Source organism: Pituophis catenifer, unplaced genomic scaffold (assembly GCF_029215685.1).
Source record: "Pituophis catenifer annectens isolate HBS135680 unplaced genomic scaffold, rPitCat1.0.hap2 SCAF_1, whole genome shotgun sequence".
NCBI classification, from domain to species: Eukaryota; Metazoa; Chordata; class Lepidosauria; order Squamata; family Colubridae; genus Pituophis; species Pituophis catenifer.
Genome location: NW_027256881.1, coordinates 323,189,722 through 323,213,437, shown reverse-complemented (window position 1 = coordinate 323,213,437; position 23,716 = coordinate 323,189,722). Strand labels below are relative to the sequence as shown.

The 23,716-nt window shown below is 38.4% G+C and overlaps 2 protein-coding genes across 2 annotated transcripts in view; both read left to right on the top strand.

Annotated features, from left to right (window-relative positions):
- Window positions 1–595: 595 nt before the first annotated feature.
- IMP3 (IMP U3 small nucleolar ribonucleoprotein 3) lies at window positions 596–2,867 on the top strand. Its single transcript, XM_070931659.1, has 2 exons — window positions 596–717; window positions 1,464–2,867. Exon 2 carries the CDS (start codon window positions 1,482–1,484, stop codon window positions 2,043–2,045), a length of 564 nt encoding a protein of 187 aa, XP_070787760.1. The 5' UTR covers window positions 596–717; window positions 1,464–1,481; the 3' UTR covers window positions 2,046–2,867.
- A 6,799-nt stretch (window positions 2,868–9,666) lies between these two features.
- FBXO34 (F-box protein 34) overlaps window positions 9,667–23,716 on the top strand; it is a 67,708-nt gene continuing 53,658 nt past the window's right edge. The window contains exon 1 of the mRNA XM_070931657.1: window positions 9,667–9,758. The gene's annotated coding sequence lies outside the window, so the exon portion shown is untranslated. The remainder of the gene's footprint in view (window positions 9,759–23,716) is intronic.

Sequence of the window (23,716 nt, the reverse complement as noted above, 5' to 3'; positions counted from 1 at the left end):
GTTCAGCCAACCAAGCCAACACTTGGTTCCAATTCTGCTCGATTACTATTAGGGAAACGGATAAGGGCTTTATGATTCCTCGTCAAAGGAATGTCTATGGAGATTCTCAGTCATCCAGGTCATGACTGTCCCAAAGGTGCTTTTTTCAAGAGGCAAATTGGACTTTCAGATTTTTTGAAAAACCAGAAAGTCCAGTTGCCTCTTGAAAAAAAGCACCTTTGGATCGTCATAGGAATGGCAAGTTTTTTTTTACTTGCTGTTTTGATCGTGCTTACTTATTGCTTGCCCCTCGAAGCTACTTAACGATTGGAACGGCATTTCGTAGACTTCACAAAATAATTACCCCAATTACCTCCCAATTGCTCCCTCAAAACAGATTCTAATAATGATTTTAATAGACTGCAGTAAAAGTTCGTTAAGCCTTTATTGCCCCGCCTTCTTTTCCACTTGGCTGCTGTTGCGTGCTAAGGAAATCGCAATGCAACCCGGAAGTGACCAGTGTGAATCCCATCTTCTTGTTTCGTAAATCTATGCTCAGAAAAACCGGGGCTTGACTGGCGTGCCGGGACCGGAACAGGAAGCCGTTGCTGCTTCCTTCTCCCGCGTGGGAAACTCGTGTTACGTTTCGGCTCCCCGCTGTACTGCGAGTTCGGGATTTTTACGTGTCGGGTTTTTTTATTTTATTTTGTTTTTTCTTATTGACGGCGTAACGAGTGGGTAAGTAGAATCTGATGAGCAGATGTCGCTTTTTGGATATCCAAAGCCGGGGAGGAGAAGTGGGGGCAATGCACCCTGTGCATATCAACTCGGAAGTTAAGGGAGACCACTCCCAAAGAAGTGTATGAAGTATTGCGTGTTACTAGACACAAGGACAGTTTTTCCTCCCATGCTATCACTCTGCTAAACAACTAATTCCCACAACTCTGTCAAACTATCTAAAAAGGCAGTATTACCATCATTCTCATCTTCCCTATTACATATCTCCTTATCTTCTTATGACTATAACTTTGTTGCTTATCACTATTGTTTGTATGTACATCGAGAGCTTACGCACCGGAAACAAATTTCTTGGGTGTCTAATCACACTTGGCCAATAAAGAATTCTAATTCTAATGTCTAAAACCGTGCTTCAAAATCTTCTCAAGTAAGACTTGGTGCGTGTATTTTCTTCCTTCACTTTAGCTTATCCTATCCCTTCTTACCTATATAAAATCTCTTAAATTGTGAACTGTAGGTAAAACGTGGAGCTTTTTCACAAGGTTCTGGTGCGTCCTTACAAAACTGTCAGCTGCATTGGTAGAAACCTGATATCTTCTTGAACCGGGTTTATTAGTTGTGAGCAGCAGCTATTTTTTATTTATTTTTTAAACGTCTTTGTATTCCTGAATGTAGAACAGTTTGGTCTTTTAGAGGCATGTGTCGTAGTGTGTAAAAAATAAGTTAAATGTGTTTCTCCCCTTGAGGCAATCGAAGAGACGAACATGGTGCGTAAACTGAAATTTCATGAGGAGAAGCTTCTCAAGAAGCTAGACTTGGTGAACTGGGAAGCTGCATCAGGCAATCTAGCTGAGCTGCGTGTGCTTCGTCGTTTCCGTATACAGCGGAGGGAAGATTACACTCGCTACAATCAGCTTAGTCGGGCTGTTCGGGAACTAGCACGCCGGATCAGAGACCTGGGTGATGTACCAGAATCAGCAGGTTTCCGCACTAGGAGCACTGCTGCTCTTCTGGACAAACTTTATGCCATGGGTGTGGTACCCTCTAAGAGCTCTCTTGAGCAGTGTGATCGAGTCTCAGCCTCTTCCTTCTGCCGTCGCCGTTTGCCTTGTCTGCTCATAAAGCTCCGTATGGCGCAAAACTTGAAATCTGCTGTGACCTTTGTGGAACAGGGGCATATCCGGGTAGGACCAGAAGTTGTAACAGACCCTGCATTCCTGGTGACCAGGGCCATGGAGGACTTTATTACCTGGACTGATTCCTCTCGCATCCGACAACATGTACTCAACTACAATCAGGAACGGGATGATTTTGACTTCATTTCTTAAGAACAACTTTTCTTTGATTAACCATTTGCGTGATTACACCTTAAATATTTAATTCAGCTGGCTTCAGGAGGTGTCCTACTAGTACATTTCTGTCTTATTTGTTTTGCTTGTTTAGTTGTGCAAATGGTATATAGTTGTATACAGACTATAAACCAAGCCACACCCTTTTGCGATCAGGTGCAATTTTTATAACTGCATGATTAGGGTTTCTATCAGAAGTGAGGACAACAATCTCATATGGGCATCTTGCAAAACATCCTGTGTGTTCCTTTTTATTGATTTCATTTTGGATCACAGTGAAGATTAATACCATAATTGGATTGCATCTGACCTCTTCCCAAAAGATGGTATCAAAACTTGTTCCATCTAGAATGCTTTAATTAAAACAGACTTTATTATTCCCTTTTGATCAAGATTTGGATGGCTGCCTACAGCAAATCTATGCAGTCATTATTTTAAGATTTATTTTTTTCTTGGCATCTCAACAACTTTATATTCTGTTTGTTTCTATAGTAACATGTTCTCTATTAGTGTACAAGCTGTTATGCCAATGTTAAATTGTTGGCTAGAATTTAAGGTTTTGAACTGGATATTGACTGTACATCTTTATCTTATCCATAGCATCTACAATAATGGAAAGAAATTTACTCTGATCATGATTATAATATTGTGTAATACCTCAAAACATTAATTTTGAGTTCAGTTTTGGAGCATAAAGCTATTTAAAATCTTTGTGTTCTCTGTAAAGATTTTTTTGCTTATAGATGGCCTTGCTGCTATTTGTTCATATATATATTAAAATCCTGTTTCTTTTCATTGTTATATGCAGTTCTCCTATCTGCTCTGAAACAAGAAGGAAGTTTTAAGTTATTTCCTAACTGCACATTACCTGTAGTTATTGAGATGCAGTTGACAATGAGAACTTTTGCCCTAGAGCAGCTGACTCCAACCTTTCTGGCTTGGTGATCACACTCACACATGGATTTTTGCGCATGAGCGCGAGTGCCTGCAACTCTCACAAATGGAGCTGCACACATGCGCACGTACTCACCCTTCACTCATGTGGCCCGGTTCCAAATGGGCTGCAGTCTGGCCAGGGGGTTGGGGACCCACGTCCTAGAGAACATGTGTAATTATTCCTAGATGAAAACAAATCATTTGCAGAAAGCATTAAGAAAGGCATTTTTTCCTTAAAGGTAATTGAATTGAATAGTATATTAAGGGTGTTTTTACACAATATGCTAAACCATTTTTTATTGAAAAATTAGAGCTGGTTGGATTAACACTTAAGATTGATTGCTTAGAGCAGGGATCCCCAAACTCTTCATCTCATCAACACCTTTATGAACTTTGAGTTTGTTCATCAACCCTCAAACATGAAAATATATATTAAAAATGATATTGAAAATATGAAAATAATAAATGCTACTTTAATAACCACTGGGGAGGTCAATATTGATCACATTTATTTATCAAATTTAGGTACTGCTCCCCCTTGCTACCTAGGTGACTGGACAGATTCCAGGTAAAGATCATAAAATCATATAAAAAGGTACAATTAAAATACACAAAAAACAGGATAAGGAACAAGAAAAAAAGATAAGGTAAAAGATAAGTTAAAAGGCGGAGGAAGCACGCTCAAGGCATCAACCATACTCAAGGCCACATGGCGTTCCTGGATGCCCACACACAAGGAAGGCCAGGAAAACTGGCCCAATCTCACCTCCAGGAGGATGACATTTCATAAGGTGGAAGCAACAGCAGAGGAGGTTATTTTCCTAGACCCCGTTATTCAAAGTTACATGTGTATGTATCTGTGTGTATCTGCCCAAATTGAACAATGCAACTCAGGACAGCTCACAAGAAATAACCAAATTAAAACAGTAATCAAGAATAAATAGTAACACTAGGTGACCTGGCTCACATTCATATTCTCTCTTGGGAACTACTCATATTGACCCCAATGTTTGGGGAAATAAGTTTTTATGGCCTTTTCGGAAAGCGTTATTTAAGGGAAAAGTATCCCATATGAAAGAAGGTAAAGTCTACTAAAGATAATCAGAAATAAGAGTAAGTCAGTAGAATGTTGGCAAGTAATTTATTTGGATTATTGTATGAAGAAATGTTAAGACTGCAAAGAAACTAATGAAATCTTGACAGCTATTTTTTATTATAGGAGTTGTTGAGCCTGAATTGGTTGCTTAGATTTGTTTGAATGACTGAGGTGTCTTTGAATGAATGAATGTATGCTTTATTCTTTTTAAAAAGGGAGAATGAGATACTGAGGAATTGTGGCAAATATTGATACCAATAGATGAGATTCTTAAAGTTACTACGGTAACAAATTGAAAATAAACTGAAAAATATACAAAGTGAAATATATAGTTAGTGATCTACTAAATATGTTGTATATCCCTGTAAAACTGGCCAATTTAAAGCCACCTTAATTTTAAAACATGCAACCATGGGTAAAAAGTAATGCATCTATGCATTTGTTGAGTGGAATGAATGTCAAAAGAAGCTAGAAGGGTTATTTATAAGAATAGACTAGACTAGACTAGACTAGACTAGACTAGACTAGACTAGACTAGACTAGACTAGACTAGACTAGACTAGACTAGACTAGACTAGAACAGAACAGAACAGAACAGAACAGAACAGAACAACAGAGTTGGAAGGGACCTTGGAGGTCTTCTAGTCCAACCCCCTGCCTAGGCAGGAAACCCTACACTACTTCAGATGGTTATCCAACATCTTAAAAACTTCCAGCATTGGAGCATTCACAACTTCTGGAGGCAAGTTGTTCCACTGATTAATTGTTCTAACTTGTCAGGAAATTTCTCCTTAGTTCTAAGTTGCTTCTCTCCTTGATTAGTTCCACCCATTACTTCTTGTCCTACCCTCAAGTGCTTTGGAGAATAGCTTGACTCCCTCTTCTTTGTGGCAGCCCCTGAGATATTGGAACACTGCTATCATGTCTCCCCTAGTCCTTCTTTTCATTAAACTAGACATACTCGGTTCCTGCAACCGTTCTTCATATGTTTATGAAGACTATTTTGTTTCATTGGTCTGAAAGGTATGGGTAGATATGTCAAAAGAAACAAAGTTGAATACAGTGGAATGTGTTCCTTAAGAATGTGTAGGTTAAAACAAGAAGTAGCAAGTGATGAATGAATATAAGATGAATGTAAATGAGAGTGACCAATGCTGTGACAGTCCTGCAGTTGTCATGTCGTCTATTTTGTATATCTCTGGAGATATGCAAAAACAAAAAAGGGTATTAGGCTGGTAAAATCTTAAATCACAGGAACTTTGGGAAGCAAAAGGGGAAGAGAACTTAAGGGAGATATATACTGGCTGACATCTAAGAGACTCACAGCAGCTCTGGCTGTTGAAGATGAATTGCTGGCTTTAGTAACTGGTAGAACTGGTTAATCTAAAATGGACATGACAGCATTATACTGCTGAAACTTCGTTTTGTTCTTAGGATGGTAAAATTCATCTAAAGCGGAGAAGGGCATCATTTGGGAAATGTTGTGGATGGCAAATAAGAGGAGGTATAGTAGGACCTTGTCTAACCTTTGTAAATGATCCCACAGAGTTTAGTGATAGAAGGGAAGGCTTCACCAACCGGAGGAAAGCCAACTGGTAATTTGACTAACAGAGGGAAAATTGGCTCCTCCTTAATTCTGGATAGTGGTAGCATTAGTACAGTACTAGTATTTACAAACACAGAGGGGTACGTTTATTTTATTATCATATTAACAGAATAACAGAATTGGAAGGGAGCTTGGAGGTCATCTATCTAGTCCAAGTCCTGCTCAAGCAGGAGATCCTATATTCATGATGGCGAACCTATGGCATGCGTGCCAGAGGTGGCACGCAGAGCCCTCTCTGTGGGCACGCGTGCTGTCGCTAACTGGTCTTCTAGTTTCCGGCACACACATGTGCACCGGTTGGTCTTTGTGCGTGTGCTGGAAGCCCAAAGACCAGCTGGCAGGTACATGCATGCACTGGCCAGCTGGTTTTCGGGTTTCTGGTGCTCTGGTACTCTGACATGCATGTTCCAGTTTGGGCATTCGGTGCCGAATACGTTCACCATCACTGCCCTATATTATTCCTGACAAATGGCTGTTCAATCCATTGTTAAAAATCTCCAGTGATGAAGACAACTTTCGGAGACAAGCTATTCTACTGCTTACTTTTATTATTATTAATAATAAATTATATATACATTTAATAAATACATAGTATTATTTACATATTGCCCAACTGGCAATGACTAGGTACATATATACTGAGCTAATGGTATATGTTGCAAATATAGACATGCTTAGAGAACCTTAGATTACACTACTGTATTCAGGCAACACTCCAGTTACAATGCCTTTTTAGATCTCAGGCCAAAGCCTCATTCCATTTGCTGGTTCTTACAAGTAAAAGCGGTTAAAGAAGGTAAGAGAGTCTAGGCTTGGATGATATAGCTATAATTAACTTTGCAGAGGAATGTTTTTGGTTAATAAAAGTGGGGGAGGGGGGACAAAGTAGTGTGTAATATTTTATGGTTTTCTGTCAAAACTGCTCAGAGATAACTTCGGTTGCGAGTACAAATTTGGTTATACATATAAAGTGAAAGGGGATCAAACTGCAAAACTAATGTACAAAAGAACAGTAAATAGATTAAAAGGAAGACAGATTGAGAAAGTTCTGGTTGGATGGAGTTGAGAGTTCAAAAGGTGAAAAGCCTAGAGAACAAAAACTGAGGTGTGAAGCAATATATGAACATGATGGAAGCAAGGATAGAAAGGTATAAGAGATATCTTCAAACAAAAACCATTCTTTTCAGCAATGCGGTAACAGACCTTGTACTAAGCAGGGAGATAGATTTATCAGTGTCCCCCAACCTTTTTGTCACCAGGACCTGGAAATAATGGGGTGGGAGGGGGGAATGGTTTCAGTTTTGCTCACTTTCCCCCGCCACTCACCTCCAGTTGTGTGGTCCAGTTCCTAACAAGTCAGGGACCAATCCCGGTCCCGGTCCATGGCTCAGGGGTAGGGGTAGGGGACCCATGGATTAAATGACTTTTTTATTCCTTCCAACTCTATAATTCTATGAATTTTAAGTAATTTATTAAAAATTTATACATAAAACTGTATATTTATTATTGGTGCTTAATTTGAAGTTGCTTTCTCTGATAGGAACAGATTAAATTACTTTTGTGATACCTTCCAATTCTATAATGCTATGAATTGTAGCAAATTTATTTAAAAATTATCTGCAGATAATTTGTTTTTGTATATATTTGTTATTGGTGCTTACTTCAAGTTGTTTTCTCTGTAGGAACAGCTTAGGTGAGACAAGCTTGTTCTATAATAGATCATGAGCATTGTCATTTAAAGTGTTGTCATTTTTCAACTTCAACCAGAGAACTAATGAAGACTACTGTTCCTTATTCAGTGAACAGGTAAGCCCCAAAACTATTGGTACAATGCCTGTGAGGTAACTCAAGTCCAATAACTGTGTTTGCTTGACCTTCACATGTACAGATGACAAAGGAACCCTAACTGAAGTTCTCTTATTCTGATCTTTTATGTTCCAGAAAAATGCATTTAACAAGAACCTTTGAAGAATTAAATGGTACAATAGAAGAAGTTGTTGTTTAAAACATCTATCTCAACTTTCTGCAAAACACTTTCAACATGGATTTCTAGAGGGCAGGCATTGTGGCATAGAAGGCATTTTTCCTGGGCTCCAATAGATGGCACTGTTGAATTGAGGGGAACCAAAGAATGCCAACTCTCTGCCAGCTTTTACTGGATGGGCAGACACCATGGAAGATGGGTGATTCCTCAAATTCCTTGGCCCATTTTATCTATATAAATGTTTAGATAGATATAGAGGTAGATTAGATAGATGGATGGATGGATGGATGGATGGAAGGAAGGATAGGATAGGATAGGATAGGATAGGATAGGATAGGATAGGATAGGATAGGATAGGATAAGGTAGGTAGGTAGGTAGGTAGATAGAAGATTTATTAGCTGTATACAGGCCAAAACCTTTAGATTTCTTCAGAAAAGTCTGATTCAAATGACTGAGTAGTAGCTTCCATTTGGAGTATGGTAAAAGAAGACTGATTTCACAACTACAGAATGTAAATATCAAATGTTTCACCTTATTTATTTTTTTTAAAAAAGCATACATGTAGATTGAACTGATCAGAAGGAATGTGCATACAGTAATTGAAAAATAAAGAAGGTATGATTAGGAACATGAAATTCCACATTAAACTATAATCTGGTTTGCCTGGTTCATATAAAGTCTGAAAGCAGGAAATCCAATTAAGTAGCTTTACAAACCATGTACTAACCATGATATGTCAATCCAGCCACTATAGCTTCTGTCTTCTCCAATGCTATTCCTTTAGTTTTCTAAATTGTTCAGTGAGAGGCTTTTCTCAGTTCTCTTCATATCCCTTGATTGGCAAATCTGCCACCTTGAAAAATTGGGGCAGCATCTGCAGCCAATCATTTTTCTCATTAAAACAAACACCATAGTAATAAAGGGGGGGGGTTGTTATTCAGCAGTTAAAAACCTTGAGTAGTGCCCTAATTAAATCTCCTGTCCACACAGAAACAACAGTGATATTTTCATTTATCTCTGGAAAGATCATAAAAGAGAGATGGGCCTACTGATAGGAGAAAAATATACAACATTTTTTATTTTGAATAATGGTATGTGAATCCCTGGCAATGCAAGGAGGCTGGTAACATGCTGGATTTAAGCTTATGTTTTTTTAAAAAAGATGTTATCACTCTGCCATTAAAGTTAGCATTACACTTCTAAAAAAACAAGCAACCCACCTTTAATAGGCTACACCAAGATAGATTCTAGTGAAGGCATGAAGAATCCTTTAGTTGTACATTTTTAAAATAAATCCACCTTTCCCTAAGTTTAATTGTATTGTCTTGTTTATTTGTGTTCATTTTGGTGTTTGGGTTTTTTTAGGGGAGGTGTATACATTAAGAATACATTCAAGGGAGATGCTTGTAAAAACTATAGGAGCCACTGCTTTTTTTTTTTTTAAAGTACAGTATTAGGTTGTCCCAAAATGAACATATTGCATTAAAAAAAAAACATGGCAGGTACCTGACTTTAAAAAGGTGTAAACCTGGATCTAATTCTGCGTGTAATGTTAAACGAAGCCAAACTGGTAGCAACAAAGGCCGACACCTGGCTTTTAAGCGAAGGTGCTACCAGCCTGCTCTACCGCTGGCATTTTGCTATATGTATTCATGTCGTAAAAAAACATGGCTTTTGTGCTTCTGCTGCCGCTGGAGGTGGCGGTGGGGGAGCGGTGTATATACGGCGGCTTCAACTTGGCGCACGGCCTGAAATTCACTCAGAAGTGGGCGGCTGGTCCGCCGGTTCCTGGCACGGCGGAGGAAGGCGAGCGGGCGGAGAAAGCCGCCGGGGTCAAAAAGGGCCTCCTCGCCTGGCCCGGCGCCAATCGAAGGGTTTCGGGCGGTTCCGAGCTCGGCATCGCGGCTCCGCCTCGGGCCTGGATTGGCGAGAGGCCTCGGCGGAGGCTCCACCCCGCCGAGTTGGGGCCGAGCGAGGGAAGGGGCAAGAGGAGACGTCGGCAAAAGGAACCGCGGCGGGAGACGGCGGGAGGCCCCCGGAGCTTGCCGCTCGGTTCGCCTCCTCGTTAGGTAAGGCACCCGCAGGCCCCTTTAGAAACGGCCGGCGCCGCAGTCGCCTGGACCCAGCTGCCTCCCTTCTCGTTCCGGTGGGCCCGGGGGGTCCCCTTTCTCCACGGCTGATGCTCGCGAGGGGCTTCCCGGCCATCATTCAAGGACACATTTCGGAAGAAGCAGCCTCGGAGACCTGCTCCCTCTCCCCCCGCCCCTCTCCGCGGGTCTATTTGGGAGAATGGCCGTGCGAGTTTTCCAATATCTCAGAGGCTGGAGGGGGAAATGATGAGTTTAGGAGCAGGAGGACCCCTCTCCACTCCGGTGTGGGGAAATTGAGGGTGGGGACTCCTTTCCTTGTCTACCATTCAGAGTTAGGGATTTGAATTCCCCCCCCCCCCCCATATCCGAAGGTTGGTGGAAGGGGAGAAGTGAAAGGGATAGGAAGGAAAATAATGCTATGTAAAACCGAGATCGGTTTTTGAGTTCCTGCTTCTGAAAGAGACCTTCTCTCTGGATGAGAGATGAAGGTCCTCCATGTTTAGGTTTTGCTTTTAAGATGTTGGCTGCGTTTGCTTTCACAGTTGAAAAAGGCGGCTCAACCTTCTGGGGTTTTTTTTGTGTTTTTTTTTTAAACCCAAAGGGGTCTTCTCTAACATTTTATCATGCAGGAGGAAGTGGGGATGCTGCTCTTGCTTGCAAGATTTGGAAGTATCATTTGATATTGGGAAATACTGGTGTGAGGGATCTGTGCCTGGGCTTTGGAATAACAATTCGTTTCAACCATAATTAAGATTTCCCCAAACCTTAGAATCGAAATTTAGCTAGAGCGGACTGTTATCTGCTCCACTGCAATAATTACAAGACATACCATTACAAGACATGCAGGGTAGGAATCCCAGCCAAATGAATTTGTAAAATCTAGCAAAATGATTGGCTAGCTATATTATAAGGGCTTCTGTCTGTGATTTTTGAACTTACAGTATTATTATTTTTTCTGTGTCTGTGTGTGTTTCCAGAATGTGGAAGAAACTGGTGCATCTTTGCACCTTAGGGAACAGCTTCAGTGTGTAGGAGAGATGCACTTATCTAGGCACTCTCTTAGGCCTACAGGTAAAATCAAATACATGTGTCATCAATTTCATTCCAAATGGAAGACTGAAGAATTGATTTTTTAAAATCTCAGTTCAACTTTCCTACATATTGGATTTCTTCTTTCCCCCCACATCTTTTAGCAGAGTTTATGTCAGCTGTTGAAAAATCAGCTTTAAACCAGAATTGCTATTGAATGTGGTGGTGGAGGAAAAATGGGAATTATAAGTCAGTCTAAAAGTCTGGTGGTGGTTAATGTGTTCTCTTGTCCATAATAATGGCAGCTCTTATTTTTGATTGGGTTTATATGCATGAATAATACTATGATGCTAGAACCAGTTTCTTGATTCTTCTGAACGAATGACTTTCTCATTTCCTGTGTGGTTGCAAGATTTATAAGATTGCTTTTCGATTTTACTTATACATTTATTTACACAGGGAATGGATTACGTGGCTCTAGGGTAGCATTCAAGTCTTGGTTTAATTCCAAAAGTCCTCTGCAATAGAATTGGTCAGACTTCTGATAAGAGCTGTTTGTCCCTTCTCTGCAACCTGTAGTTTGAGAGAGAAAGGATATTTAAAAAAATGAGAGAAAAAAAGAATAAAGGGGTGTCAGAGGGGTGTCATTTTGGATTGTGACTTCTATATTGCTTGCTTCAGTATTGCCCATGGTTCCCTGTAGTTTTTGTGTAATGCAGCCCTTGACAGAAAAAAAGTAGCTTACCCCTGCTTTAAAGCTATATAAATGCAAACCTTCAGGAAATCTTAGTGTGCAATGAAAAACCTATCTTCACATTTCTGCTTCTGTTGAGCAAACTTCAGCCATTCATCTTTTAAAATGCTCCAGCTATTACTGCCATTGCTTACTTTTAAATACAGTTTTTTCTTCAAGCAGTGATAGCACAGTTTTCTTATTTGTTCCTTTTCTGTCATACAAGCGTTTATATCACTTTTTACTGGGAAGCAATGACGAAAATCTAGTGAAATTGACAAATACTATCAATTAGATATTATAGTCAATGACAGTTTCAGCTTCTCCTTTTTGAATCTGTATCGTAGCCTTCCTTAATGCCCTTCAGATATATTGGACTGCAGCTTCTGTAAGTGCCATTCAGCATGGTAATAGACAATGGGAGTGAGATATTTGATATTAAAACAGTCTTTGGGAATTGTATAGTAGTAAGGAGTAAACAATTTGCAACCATCATATTCTATATAAGCCACTCTGGTAACATCCAGTTTATTTCCATTTGGAGATAGGGAGAACAGAAAATATGTAACAAAGATTTAATTTTTAAGAGAGGACCCTGGATATTAAAATGTTGCCAATTCTGTGTTAAGGTTCAGATTTACCTTGGTAATGAAGTGGTTACTATTATGTATCATCATGGAGATATATCTCAAGGTGACACCAAAACAACTCAAAAATTCAAAAGCTCTTAATAAAACACCTTAAAAACCCTAAACAGTCTTTCTGGTTTTTCTTCATGTAAACAACAACAGTATAACATGCAATACCTGCAGTGCCATCATCCAGATTAAGCTTCAGTATTTCATTTTGCTGAATGTCTAAACTTTGTCTTGCATGTTTAGACATCTATAAACTATTTAGTTCCACCTAACTTTGGAATGATGTTGTGTAGCGATTTGTGGTGGTATGGTGCCTCTGTGACTTGGGAACCATAGTTTATAGATAAGCAATGTTTTCTTTAAATGCAATATATTAATGCAATAGATATTAAAAGTAGTTCGTGGGTTTTCCCTGCTTTTGCGAGTGTTTTGTTGCCTTCCTTTCCTCTGTCTCACTGTTGTACAATGACAGTTACATAAAGAGGGTATTGTGAAATTGGATTGGACAAAATGTTGTAACATGCAGAGCAGCACTTCTCAATATACTAATATTGCATATTAATGAGCTCAAAAGAGTGTGTAATGAATGAGATAGCATCACATTTAAAATATTGAGCAAGGTAGTGTCTCTGAAACCAATAGTTATGTGTTTAATGGCCTGGTTAAATATGTTAATATTTTTCTCTTTTTAAAGCAAAATCAATACAGATAGTAACTTTGGTGATGCTTTCCAGATTTGTATTTACCAAATGTTTACAGATGTACTTTCAGTAATACTATTAGATTACCAGCTTGAGCCTTTTATTAAGAAATGGAAAGAACATCACTCTGGGTTATTAGATTAAAATATAGACACAAAGAATCAAACTTCACTTTTTCTTACTTGGTCCTATTTTTCATCAAACCAATATGTTCCTATGGCCAGAATAATCAGAAAGAATAATTATGGCTAGATTTAATCTGTGTTGCATCTTCTAAAAGACAGCATATATAAGATTTCCTTCTTTTTTATCCCATCACGTTCTTGTCTGCAGCGTGCCTTGATCCATACCTCCTGAGCATAGATTACAAGCCTTTATCAAATGCAGTTTTATTCCCTTGATAAGGAAGAATAGAATTCTATCTTCCACGTCTGGCCAGAATACATGGATTCCATTCAGACTGGAAAGGAAGAAAGAATTTGATTTCTTCATCACTTGCTGTTCCATTGTGTAGCTAAAATATTGATTGGTTGAAAGTGTTAATATTGCTGTCTTAAGATCTCCTTATATTTCCCCCCTTGTTTGAGTGCCAGAAGGTGTTGTTTGGTAGTAATTTGAAAGGCAGAGAATTTCATGAATTTAGAGGATTTAAACCAGGGTGGATTTGATTTAAATCGAGTTGATTTAAATCACAATTTAAATCATGACTTAAATCACTAGTAAAATGGCTTGATTTAAATCAACTCGATTTAAATCATAATTTTTAAAGAGCAACTGTCATCTCTGCTACTCCTTTGACCCACTGTTGACTCACCAATAGTCCCAGTGTTGCAGAATATACAGCCTCATGCTACATAACTAAGCTCCATTTCATGTTGAATAAACTAAATTATTTATGTATCTTAAATAGAAAATTATCTTATGATAGATTTTTATCCCAAAAGTTTTTTTATTAAAATAAATTCGATAAAAATAAAAAAAATCCGATTTAAATAAAAAAAATCTGATTTTTTTGATTTTTTTTAAAAAATCATTGATTTTTATCCACCCTGCTTTAAACTTAAATCAGCCTTGTTAATTTGCCATGTGTGAAATCACAATTGAATGCTTATATTCTCATTTTGAAGACAGAGATACTTTGATGACTTTTAAAGATAGGCAGCACACAACCTCTTCCATTTAAATTTAAGGAGCTCAAGTGCTGCTGGTTTGAGATACAATGAGTGGTTTGGAGTATTGTATACTGGTTAATACCAAATAATCCATCTTCTGTTTTTTAAAGAGTTGTGAGGCTTATAAGAGTAAGTTTGTTGTCCTTTATTTTAGAAAACAACCAAGCTCAGAGAGCATCAAAGAACCTCATTTCAACCTTGAGCTACAAATATTCTACTTTAAGAATACTTCTCTTTATTAAGTGTGAGACAATTTGTATATCAGTTCCCTGACCACTTTTTCTTGAATATGATCAATATTTGCCAATAGGATCCCTGACCAGATTTCTCCATTTCTTTTCAGGTAGGCTTCAGTAGTATTAAGTATTTTTATTTATTTATTTATTTAACTTCAACACAACCCCATATGGCTCTTGGCAGTTCACATGATATGCTATAAGCATGACTGTTCTTGAAGTGATGACTGCAACATGCAGCCAAGATAAAAGCATATTCCCACATCTACATATGGTCAGCCATGTCATTTTCTTGCATACATTTCATTACCCAAATTAGGTAACATCATCAGTGCTATGTCTGTGGAGCTTCTTGGTCATCCAGGTCACGGTTGTCCCAAAAGTGCTTTTTCAAAAGGCAACTGCACTTCCTTTATTGTTCCTTGAAGACGTTTTGCTTCTCATCCAAGAAGCTTCTTCAGTTCTTCAGAAGCTTCTTGGACGAGAAGCAAAACGTCTTCAAGGAAAAACAATGTCCAGTTACCTTTTGAAAAAGCATTTTTGGGATCAGTGCTAGTGATCATCTAACCTAGTTTGGGTAATGAAATGTCTGAAGAAAATAACCAAGCTCAGAGAGCGCCAAAGACCCCTCAGAGAAGTACCCTGATAGCACTTTCTCTCCCTACTGCTAAGACCAAATATCATAAAAAGCATTTTACCAAGAAACACTTCCTATTTTTAAAATATATGTATACGAACTGAGAGCCATTGTGCATGTGGGAAAAGGCTAATCTTTTTCATTATCGTTTGTTTCCCCAAAAAACCTGCCACATACTTCTATATATATGTCAAATTAATAGCACTATAATACAGTAGTCCTACATACTTCGTGCCCTTTCTGTAGAGCTTCCCTAACTGTAAACTAGCATAGTAGCCAGGATTTAGATATGTCAAATCATGCTTACGGCAAGTTAACATTGACAAACTCATGTTCTAGTTTTGGCTACCACCATAAACCAAACTGTAACCTGGCTTAGCATATAAGGCAGTCATGGGAAAGGAATTAACTCTGACCATTTCGCCCTTTGTCTCTGCTCCAGCACTCTTAGAGACAATTTGGTGCTAAAAATATATATATAAAGTATTGCTCAGAGATATCATCTCCCACATGTTCTGTTTTGCTTTGGGGGAGCTCCCAGTTTTGGAGCCTGACTTCAGCATGGTATCTTCTGTCAAATTCTGTACAATAAAAAAGCAAAATATTCTCTGTTGCTGCTTCTGCCTAAGGTCATGGAATAGAAATGGATACTAATGTGGCAGCTTTAAAAGTACCTCATAATAGTTTACAAACTGTATGTGGACTATAAAACTCTCTTCAGATACTAATCCTCAGTGTTGGTCCCAGAGGGGCATATTTGAGAATGGAACAATAATTTACAGTATTTCCCAGATGTTATTTAACTTGTCCAAGTAGAGTTGTGGCATTTGACATACTTCCTTGTCTCTCCATTTCCCAGCAAACCCATAAATTACACTTGCTGTTTCTACTGTAAACTTCATTTACCTCTGGACTTTTACCAGCATCAAGTGTGGTCCTTAAAATCATAAGTGGAAAGTACTTGCAGTGCATTTCCTCAATAATAGAATGCCTAATCTTTAGCTTCAGGGACTGGGTGTGCTTGGGATACTGAGAGCTGCAAAGCAAGGGAGTGGCAGTGACAGAATGAAATGTTCAGAGTAGTTTCAGTAGTTGTGCTTCTTTTGCACTCAGTATATATATATCTATCTGGTTGCATGACCCTGTTTTATCAATTGTTTTTACTGGGATTTCAATAAACACACGGCAGCAAAAATAAAACCTTGTTGTATTGAGTAATCATTAAACAGTCAGCACCACTCCCTTGCACATAGTCTGTACCCATTTCCTGGTCTTGTATGACTTGCTTCCTTTTAGAAAATATTTAAAAACAGGGCTGTATTGCGCATACTTCTGTCGAGTTTGATGTTTGGATTTTCTCTCGAATTGAGTACTGAAATCACTTGATCTTGTATAGCAAAAGGGCTCCGTTTCTTGAACCATAAAAGGTTCTCTCAACAATATGTGCGTCTACAGAACATTCTTTTTCTGTATTTTTTAAAGTGATAAAATAGGTCATTTTATATAAATATTATAATTATACCACATTGCTTTCCTGGCTAGCTCAGAGATGGGGAGCTTGTGGCCCGAACCGACATTTCCCAACTTTAGTCCATATTGGGCATGCTGGGTCACTGAGTAGAGTGGTAACATTTAGAGAATATTTAATTGTATCCATTGCTGATTAAAACTTTGAAAAATAGTTTTAACTTTTTATTCTGGGATAAAAAAAATAATCTAATTTTAAACTGGGATCAAAAAATTAACAGGGATGAAAAATGCCTATATTTTGGGGGGGGGGGCGCATTATCAATAATTGTTTCATCAATGACTACCCCCAGAGAAGGAACCTTCAATAAAGATATGAATGTCTGACAATTGGGACAAGCAGGTTGTTCATGTAGCCTTCTCTCAAGCCATAAATGGCTTTGAAATTTAAGCTTTTAAAGCTATTTTATGGCACCAAAAATGTAAAATTCCCATTACACCTTCTCACTTCAAAACAGACATATTCCCACAAAGATGTGCCTTCTGCTGGTATATGCAGAGGGCACATAATTTGGGAGACAGGCCAAATTATTTACTCTCCTTCCACAAACACACTTAAATCTAAATCAGAACGGACAGGCACATGGACCTGCTCTTGACATTTCATCTTTCGCCAGTGTTCCTCAACCTCAGCAACTTTGATCTGTGAACTTCAACTCACAGACTTTCTCAGCTAGCATGTTGCCGAGGTTGAGAAGCATTGCTTTTTGCTAGGCTGCCTAGAATACAGTATGGCAATAGGCAATTATCTAGTAGGCCCTTCATTGAAAATGTCTAATCTAAATGCAAAGACATATTTCCATATTAATGCTACAGATGTAAATACATTGGTGGATGTTTATTTGAATTAGCTATGTGAAGATCTGAATAGCTGAAGAATTTCATGTGATCATGATTCTATAAAAAATATTTTCTGAAGATGAGAAAAATGATCCAATGCCATTGTAGATTATTACACAAGAACCCCTAGGATGGCAAAAAGAGTATAATTTTATATTAGTGTAGTAATTGAAGGCTTAGGCCAGGGATCAGCAACCCGCGGCTCTGGAGCTGCATGTGTCTCTTTCATCCCTCTGCTGCGGTTCCCTGTTGCTGGTCAGCTCCACAATTGATAGAGCTTTCAGTTAGGACAGGTAGCAGAAAAAGGATGCCGTGCTAGGAGACTCTATGGTGGGGAAACCAGATTCCCAGTCAGCAGTGGAAAAAGGACACCGCACGAGGAGGAGCCTATGGTGGGGGAACCTGTCTTCTGGTCGGCTCCAGAATTGAACGGGAGCTTCTGGTTAGGACCTTTGTGGCTCTTTGAGTGTTTAAGGTTGCCGACCCCTAGCTTAGGCTAAAAGGTGGGTGACTGAGTTCTAGTCCTGCCTTAGGCATGATGACTTTAGAGACCAGTCACTCACTCTTTCAGCCCTAGAAAGAAGGCAAAGCAAACCACTGCCAAGAAAACTACATCTTTTTCAGATAAGTCTCAGACATTTCACAGAAATCAAGCCTAAAAATGTACAGGTAGCATATACAATGTTTTATTATTATTTGCAATGTAATTTGCTTCACCAAATGCAGTTAAACATATACTGTGATTAGGACAATACATTTTTGAGCAGTTTTACTAGATTGTTAGACATGACCTATTTACTATTTTTGATAAATTTGGTTCTGTACAGTGAAGAGTAGCAACAATCTGTGTTAAAATGTGTTTTTTAAAAAAAACTTTACTATGTTCAACAACATATCACCCAGCCCAGGAATGGCAACCCCATGATTCTGCAAATGGAATATCTGCTTGCATATTTCAATGTCCTCTTGTTCTTTTCTCTGTGAACCTCCTAAATTTGTTCCAGATAGTTGAATGATCCTCTGGATGAGATTTTGAAAAGTTGTGGAGAGGGAATCATTCTCCTATTCTGAAGATTTATTCCTGAATTTTACTGAGGCTCTGGCTGGAATTTGTTTTATCTGGGTATTTTATTTTTATTGGTTTTATATAAAGTTGTAAGTGAAAGTTGTTTTGTTTTCAATTAAATTTGAATTCTGCATTCACTAGTAAGAGCTAGAAATGTCATTTTGCAAAATTTATGCAAAAGCCTGGGATTTTGAAGTACTTTTCTGTTTAGTTTTAGACAGCTTAGAAGTGCAAGGTTGCACAACTGCAACACCTCATTATTTTTACTAGAATATTTTTGTAAAATATATGAAAAGTTTCATTACTGCTGCTTGTTCCTTTCCTTGATACTGGACACACCATATAATTTTATGGTATGCTTCCATCAAAACGTTAAGTGTTTTTATTGCTTTTAAAGTCTGTTATGAAATATCGATGAGTTTTTGTTAACTCTTCAAAGGACTCCACAGTGCAACGTTCAGTGTTAAAAGCATTGTTGTATCAAACAGTCCAAAAGAAGACCAGAACAAAACATCCCTATAATACTCAGAAAGCAGTTGACCCAGCAAAAAGCAGCCTCAATGGAACAATTTTTATTGGCTGCTCAAAACTTGGCAAAGATAGGACTTATCTGATCAGTTTCTGAGGGAATTCCTCAGAAAAAGCCCTGTTGTAATCATTCTTGGTGGGAGAACATAAGAGGATTGCTGAAGAAAATGATAAAGTTTGGGCAAGGTTATAGAGGGGGAGCGAAGGCGATTTTTCATTTATCCAGATTCCAAACTGTTTAGAACTTCAATAGATAAAAAATATCAGCACATTGAATAAGGCCTAAGAACACATTGGTAGAAGACAGTGAACGTATCTGGGTTGAAGCTGATCCTATGTATCAGTCTCATCCCAAATACTTAACACTTTTTATAGCATTTTTTTAATAAAGTGTTTGCTAGAAATTAAACTTGTTGGCCAATTTTGCTTTAGTATCAGTTTTTGAACCCTCTTCAAAGATAGGCCAATGCCCTAATCTAAATGAAAAAAAAAAATTGGTAGAGAAAAGAATGGTGTGGATTAGGAAGCATGTATGTCCCTAATACTCTCATTCAAGAATAGTAGCATAGGAAAATGCAAAAATATTTTTTGGTTTGGAAAAGTTTAGCGTTGTTAACACTGAGTTTTTTTCCCAAAATGCCCTACAGCAATGGCAATTCATTGCAGACAAAGCCATCCTGTTTACAACTTTGGAAGTTAAGTGGTTTTTCCAGCAAATATTTTGAATCATTTGAAGCCAACATGTGAAGCTTTGAAGCCAGTTCTTTGCAGTGCAAATCTAAAACATAGATGTGAAATCTCTAGACACACCAGCTGTTGTTAAAAAAGCTCTGTTTTTCACTAATGCTTGTTAATGTGTGTTTTCTAGAGAACACAGTTGTTTTGTGAGTTCAAGGGTTACAATAACTTAAATATGCTTGCTTTTCCATTGACATGACTTTCTGGAAGAATCTGGGACCTGAGCAATGAATGGCATATGAGCAAGTCTGAATTCATTGAATATATTTTTCTTTTCTGCCAAACAATTTTGTTGTGAGGAAATACTGTTGCCAGCATAAACTTTCTTCATTTTCCCAATTCTGAGTAGATTGTATCTTTGTTTAATCGCTTTTATTTTGTCATACTCTGCCTACTGACTTCTAGTGGGCCAAAATTCTTTATGCATAAGTTGTAGAAGCAAATAAGGAAACCAGAAATAGCTGCCATTAAGGATGTTTCAGTGAACATAATACAACTGAACCTTTAAGAGTTGTCTTGTACAAGCCTCTTGTTCATTGCTTATGTTTGGTAAATTATGCCTCTTACTTGGTACTGCCATTTTGAGGGTAGGAAGAACATTTCGGATTTTTTTACTCCAGCTATGGACTACATACTGGTGGCATCTCACCCTTAACAGTGTGTGCATTTATTTAGGAGATTTTTTTTCCCCCTTGCCTGTTTAGAAACAGAGAAAACTAGAATTGATGATTTGGGGGTAATTTATTTTGATTATCCTATGTGATTTGGGTACTTAGCCATTTTGTGTAGGGAGTTCATCGCAAAAATGGGAGATGTAGAACTTTGTTCAGATGATTGCTCTGAGACTCATTCAGAGACCTAGGACTTTGCATAAAATAATGTGTCCAAAGTAGGATAATTTGAGCCTGGTTGCATCTGCCTCAATGACAGTAATTGACCGAAATTCACATAGAAATTCTATGATGTAGAATTAATCTCCCAGTAGCCTTACCTGGCATGTAGTGAAGGATACTGGAAATGGTATTTTTGCAACATTCTTGAGTGTGTTGGACTTTTATTTTTGTAACTACTACACCTTCCATCCCTGCAATTATTTTGTTGAGCTCCTAAAATTAATTTCTTGGCTCTGAACTTTTTGATTGTATGTCTTTTGCATCTGGATTCAGATATCGAGGATACAGTACTAATTTAAAACCAAATGGCTTTTAAAAAAATCCTTGGTCTTCCTGTCATCTTATTAAATTATTTTAAGCCAGCACTTCTTTTTCTCCAGAATAGTTGGTCTTGATTTACTGTATGTCTTGGAACATGTTCCAGTCGACCTACTTTTGCTGATCTTATAATTTTTTAATAAGCTCGTAAGCAATTTCAGTCTTTTCTAAATTTCTTGTTTGAAAGCTATCATTGTAACCCTTTCTTTTTCTTCTGTTCTTTTAAGTCAGTGCTTGGTCCTGGTTACTGTCTGGACTAGTCCCTACAGTTTTCTTGGCAAGATTTTCAGGTGCCTGTGCCTCTTTCTGGGATGGTCTTTCAGGTTTCCTGTGGGGTCTGTAGCTTTGGTGTTCCCAGGTGGACTCCCATCCAAGGATTAACAAGGGCCAGGCTTGTTTAGCTTCCAAGCCCAGACAAAGGCTGCTAGGTGCTTTGATTTAAGTTTTTATTGTTCCCTCTCCCTTTTTTTTTGGTCCTCATTTAGCTAATGTAAGGGGGCTCATTTTGTTTTGTTGGTTTTTCTTTTTTCTTGCTGTCCTCTATTTACAGGAAAGGTTTAACTAACTTGTGGGGGAAAGTGCTGAGAATAAGAGGGTTTATTGGACCCTTGCCAGGAAGTTACCAGGCTATGTGCTGCTTGATAGCACTTGGATGGAAACCTGGGTGTAAGCCAGAAAGGACATTAGGGATGTTGAATGCAGCTTAGACTGGCAGTGTCTTGTTTCTGTGTCATTCATGTGCAAATATCCAAACTTTTCCAGTCACTGCTTTTCCTCCTGAAGGGAACCTGCTGGATGATCATTTAAACTGCCATAATGATGAACTTGTATGTTCTGGAAAAGCAGTCACAGTTTATTGCTGGATTGCGTATATAGTTTTTGCCTGTAAAGTCAAAGAGTGGGGCAGTTGACTGTTTTGATGTCTCTTAGAGAAAATTTGCTAGAAGCCAGTTGCCAATTGGTGGAAGAGGTCTCAGGGTGAATCTACTCTCTCTCTCTCTCTCTCTCTCTCTCTCTCTCTCTCTCTCTTTCTCTCTCGCTCAGATTTCCGCCTTTCAACCATTCTCTCCGCTCTCCTTAAAACAGCAAGCTGCCAGATAGTTTTTGCTGGAGGGCTGAACTGATGACTTCCAGAGTAATGAAATCAGAATAAGAACTGCAAGTTATTGAGCTGTATTAAAAAAATGACAGTTTCCCCTTTGTTGAATCTAATTGGGATCATAAATGCCACCGGAAGCTTGCAACCAGAAGAGAACAGCGACCCTTCTCTGGATGCTGTTCTGGGCCACGAAGAAATGCAGACACGTCCGCAATTGAGCCCAAAATTTCCCTTGCTAAGCAAGAGAATAGTTAAGTGAGTTTTGCCCCCGTTTTACAATCTTTCTTGCCACAGTTGTTAAGTGAATCACTGCAGTTAAGTTAGTAACATAGCTGTTAGGTGAATTTGGCTTCTCCGTTGATTTTGCTTGTCAGAAGGTCGCAAAAGGTGATCACATGACTCCAGGACACTGCAACCGTCATACATACATGCCAGTTGTGACCATGGGGATGCTGCAATGGTGGTAAGTGTGAAAACGGTGATAAGTCACTTTTTTCAGTGCCGTTGTAACTTCTAACGGTCACTAAATGTATGGTTGTAAGTCAAGGACTACCTGTAAATATTTTATAACTGGAATTTATTGCCTTTATAACTGGAAAGGCAATATTAAAAATTGTTAGGGCTTCCCTATCTTATGTACAAATAAATAATATTTAAAAGAAATCTAAAAGTATGTATCCAAGAGAATAAATGGAACAGTATCAATTGAAGAGAATATTTATAGCTCAGAATTGACCAGTGGGGCTCTTAGTGATCTCTAAGCATACTGTAGTTGTTTTCTTGCAGACTTTTTGTTACACAACTAGGTAACAGTCAGTGCTAGAAGGGAATGGGATTTGCTCTCTGTTTCTATACAAGTAGCTTGCCCTGTCAGTGTTGGTGGGAATGTTCTTGGTGGTTCCTTAATTAGGTTGTTTATTGTTTGATTGTTTTCCTGAGTTCATATTTCCTTGATTGGGGTGTTGTTTATAGCTTGGTTGTTGGTCTAATGTCAGTCTTGGTGTTAATCTCTATTTATCTGGGTATTGATTGCGTGTGGAGATATGTTTTGGTCTTTTTGTTTCTTCTTTAGTTATTTGATGATTTCTTTTGAATGTTGTTTATGTATCTGTTGATGACTGAATTGTCTGAATGTCAAGTTTCCAGGAATTTTTGGTTTAGCTTGGTCCAGAATGCTCAGTTACCTAGCTGAAACTATGGTTGAGTCTGCCATGTGCTGTAAGATTAATCTGTATCTTTGGATGCTGGGTGGGGGTCATGGATTCGCTCTGCTAGTCTTCTGTCTGTCTGTCTTACATAGCGACTGCTGCAGCCTTTAAATTGTATGTTGTGAATAACTCCTGTTTTTTCTTCCTCAGGGTACTGCTTTATTTAATATGTTTTGGAGGGCTTTAGTTGGTTGTGTGTTATGGTGATTCCGTGTGGTTGTAATAGTCTGTTGGCTGTTTCTGATATGCTTTTGATGTATAGCAGTGTTATTATTTCATAGCTTGTGTTGATTGTGTTATAATGGGGTAAGTAATCAATCGCTTTTTGATAAAGTTAGTGAGTATCTGGTTGTTGGTTTTTTTTGAAAGATGCTGTATAACCTGTCTTGTTTCCTTTTTCCTGTGTTCTGGGTTGCTGCAGTGTGTTTGTACTTGTCTGAAATATTCTTCTACAGATCCTCTTATAGGAGGATAGATACTTTGGTAATGGAGCACTTGGTTAATGTGGGTCAGCAGTCTTTCCCTCTGCTGATGAGGATATCCAGAAAGGTTGGTGGGTTGTTGTTTTCTTCTC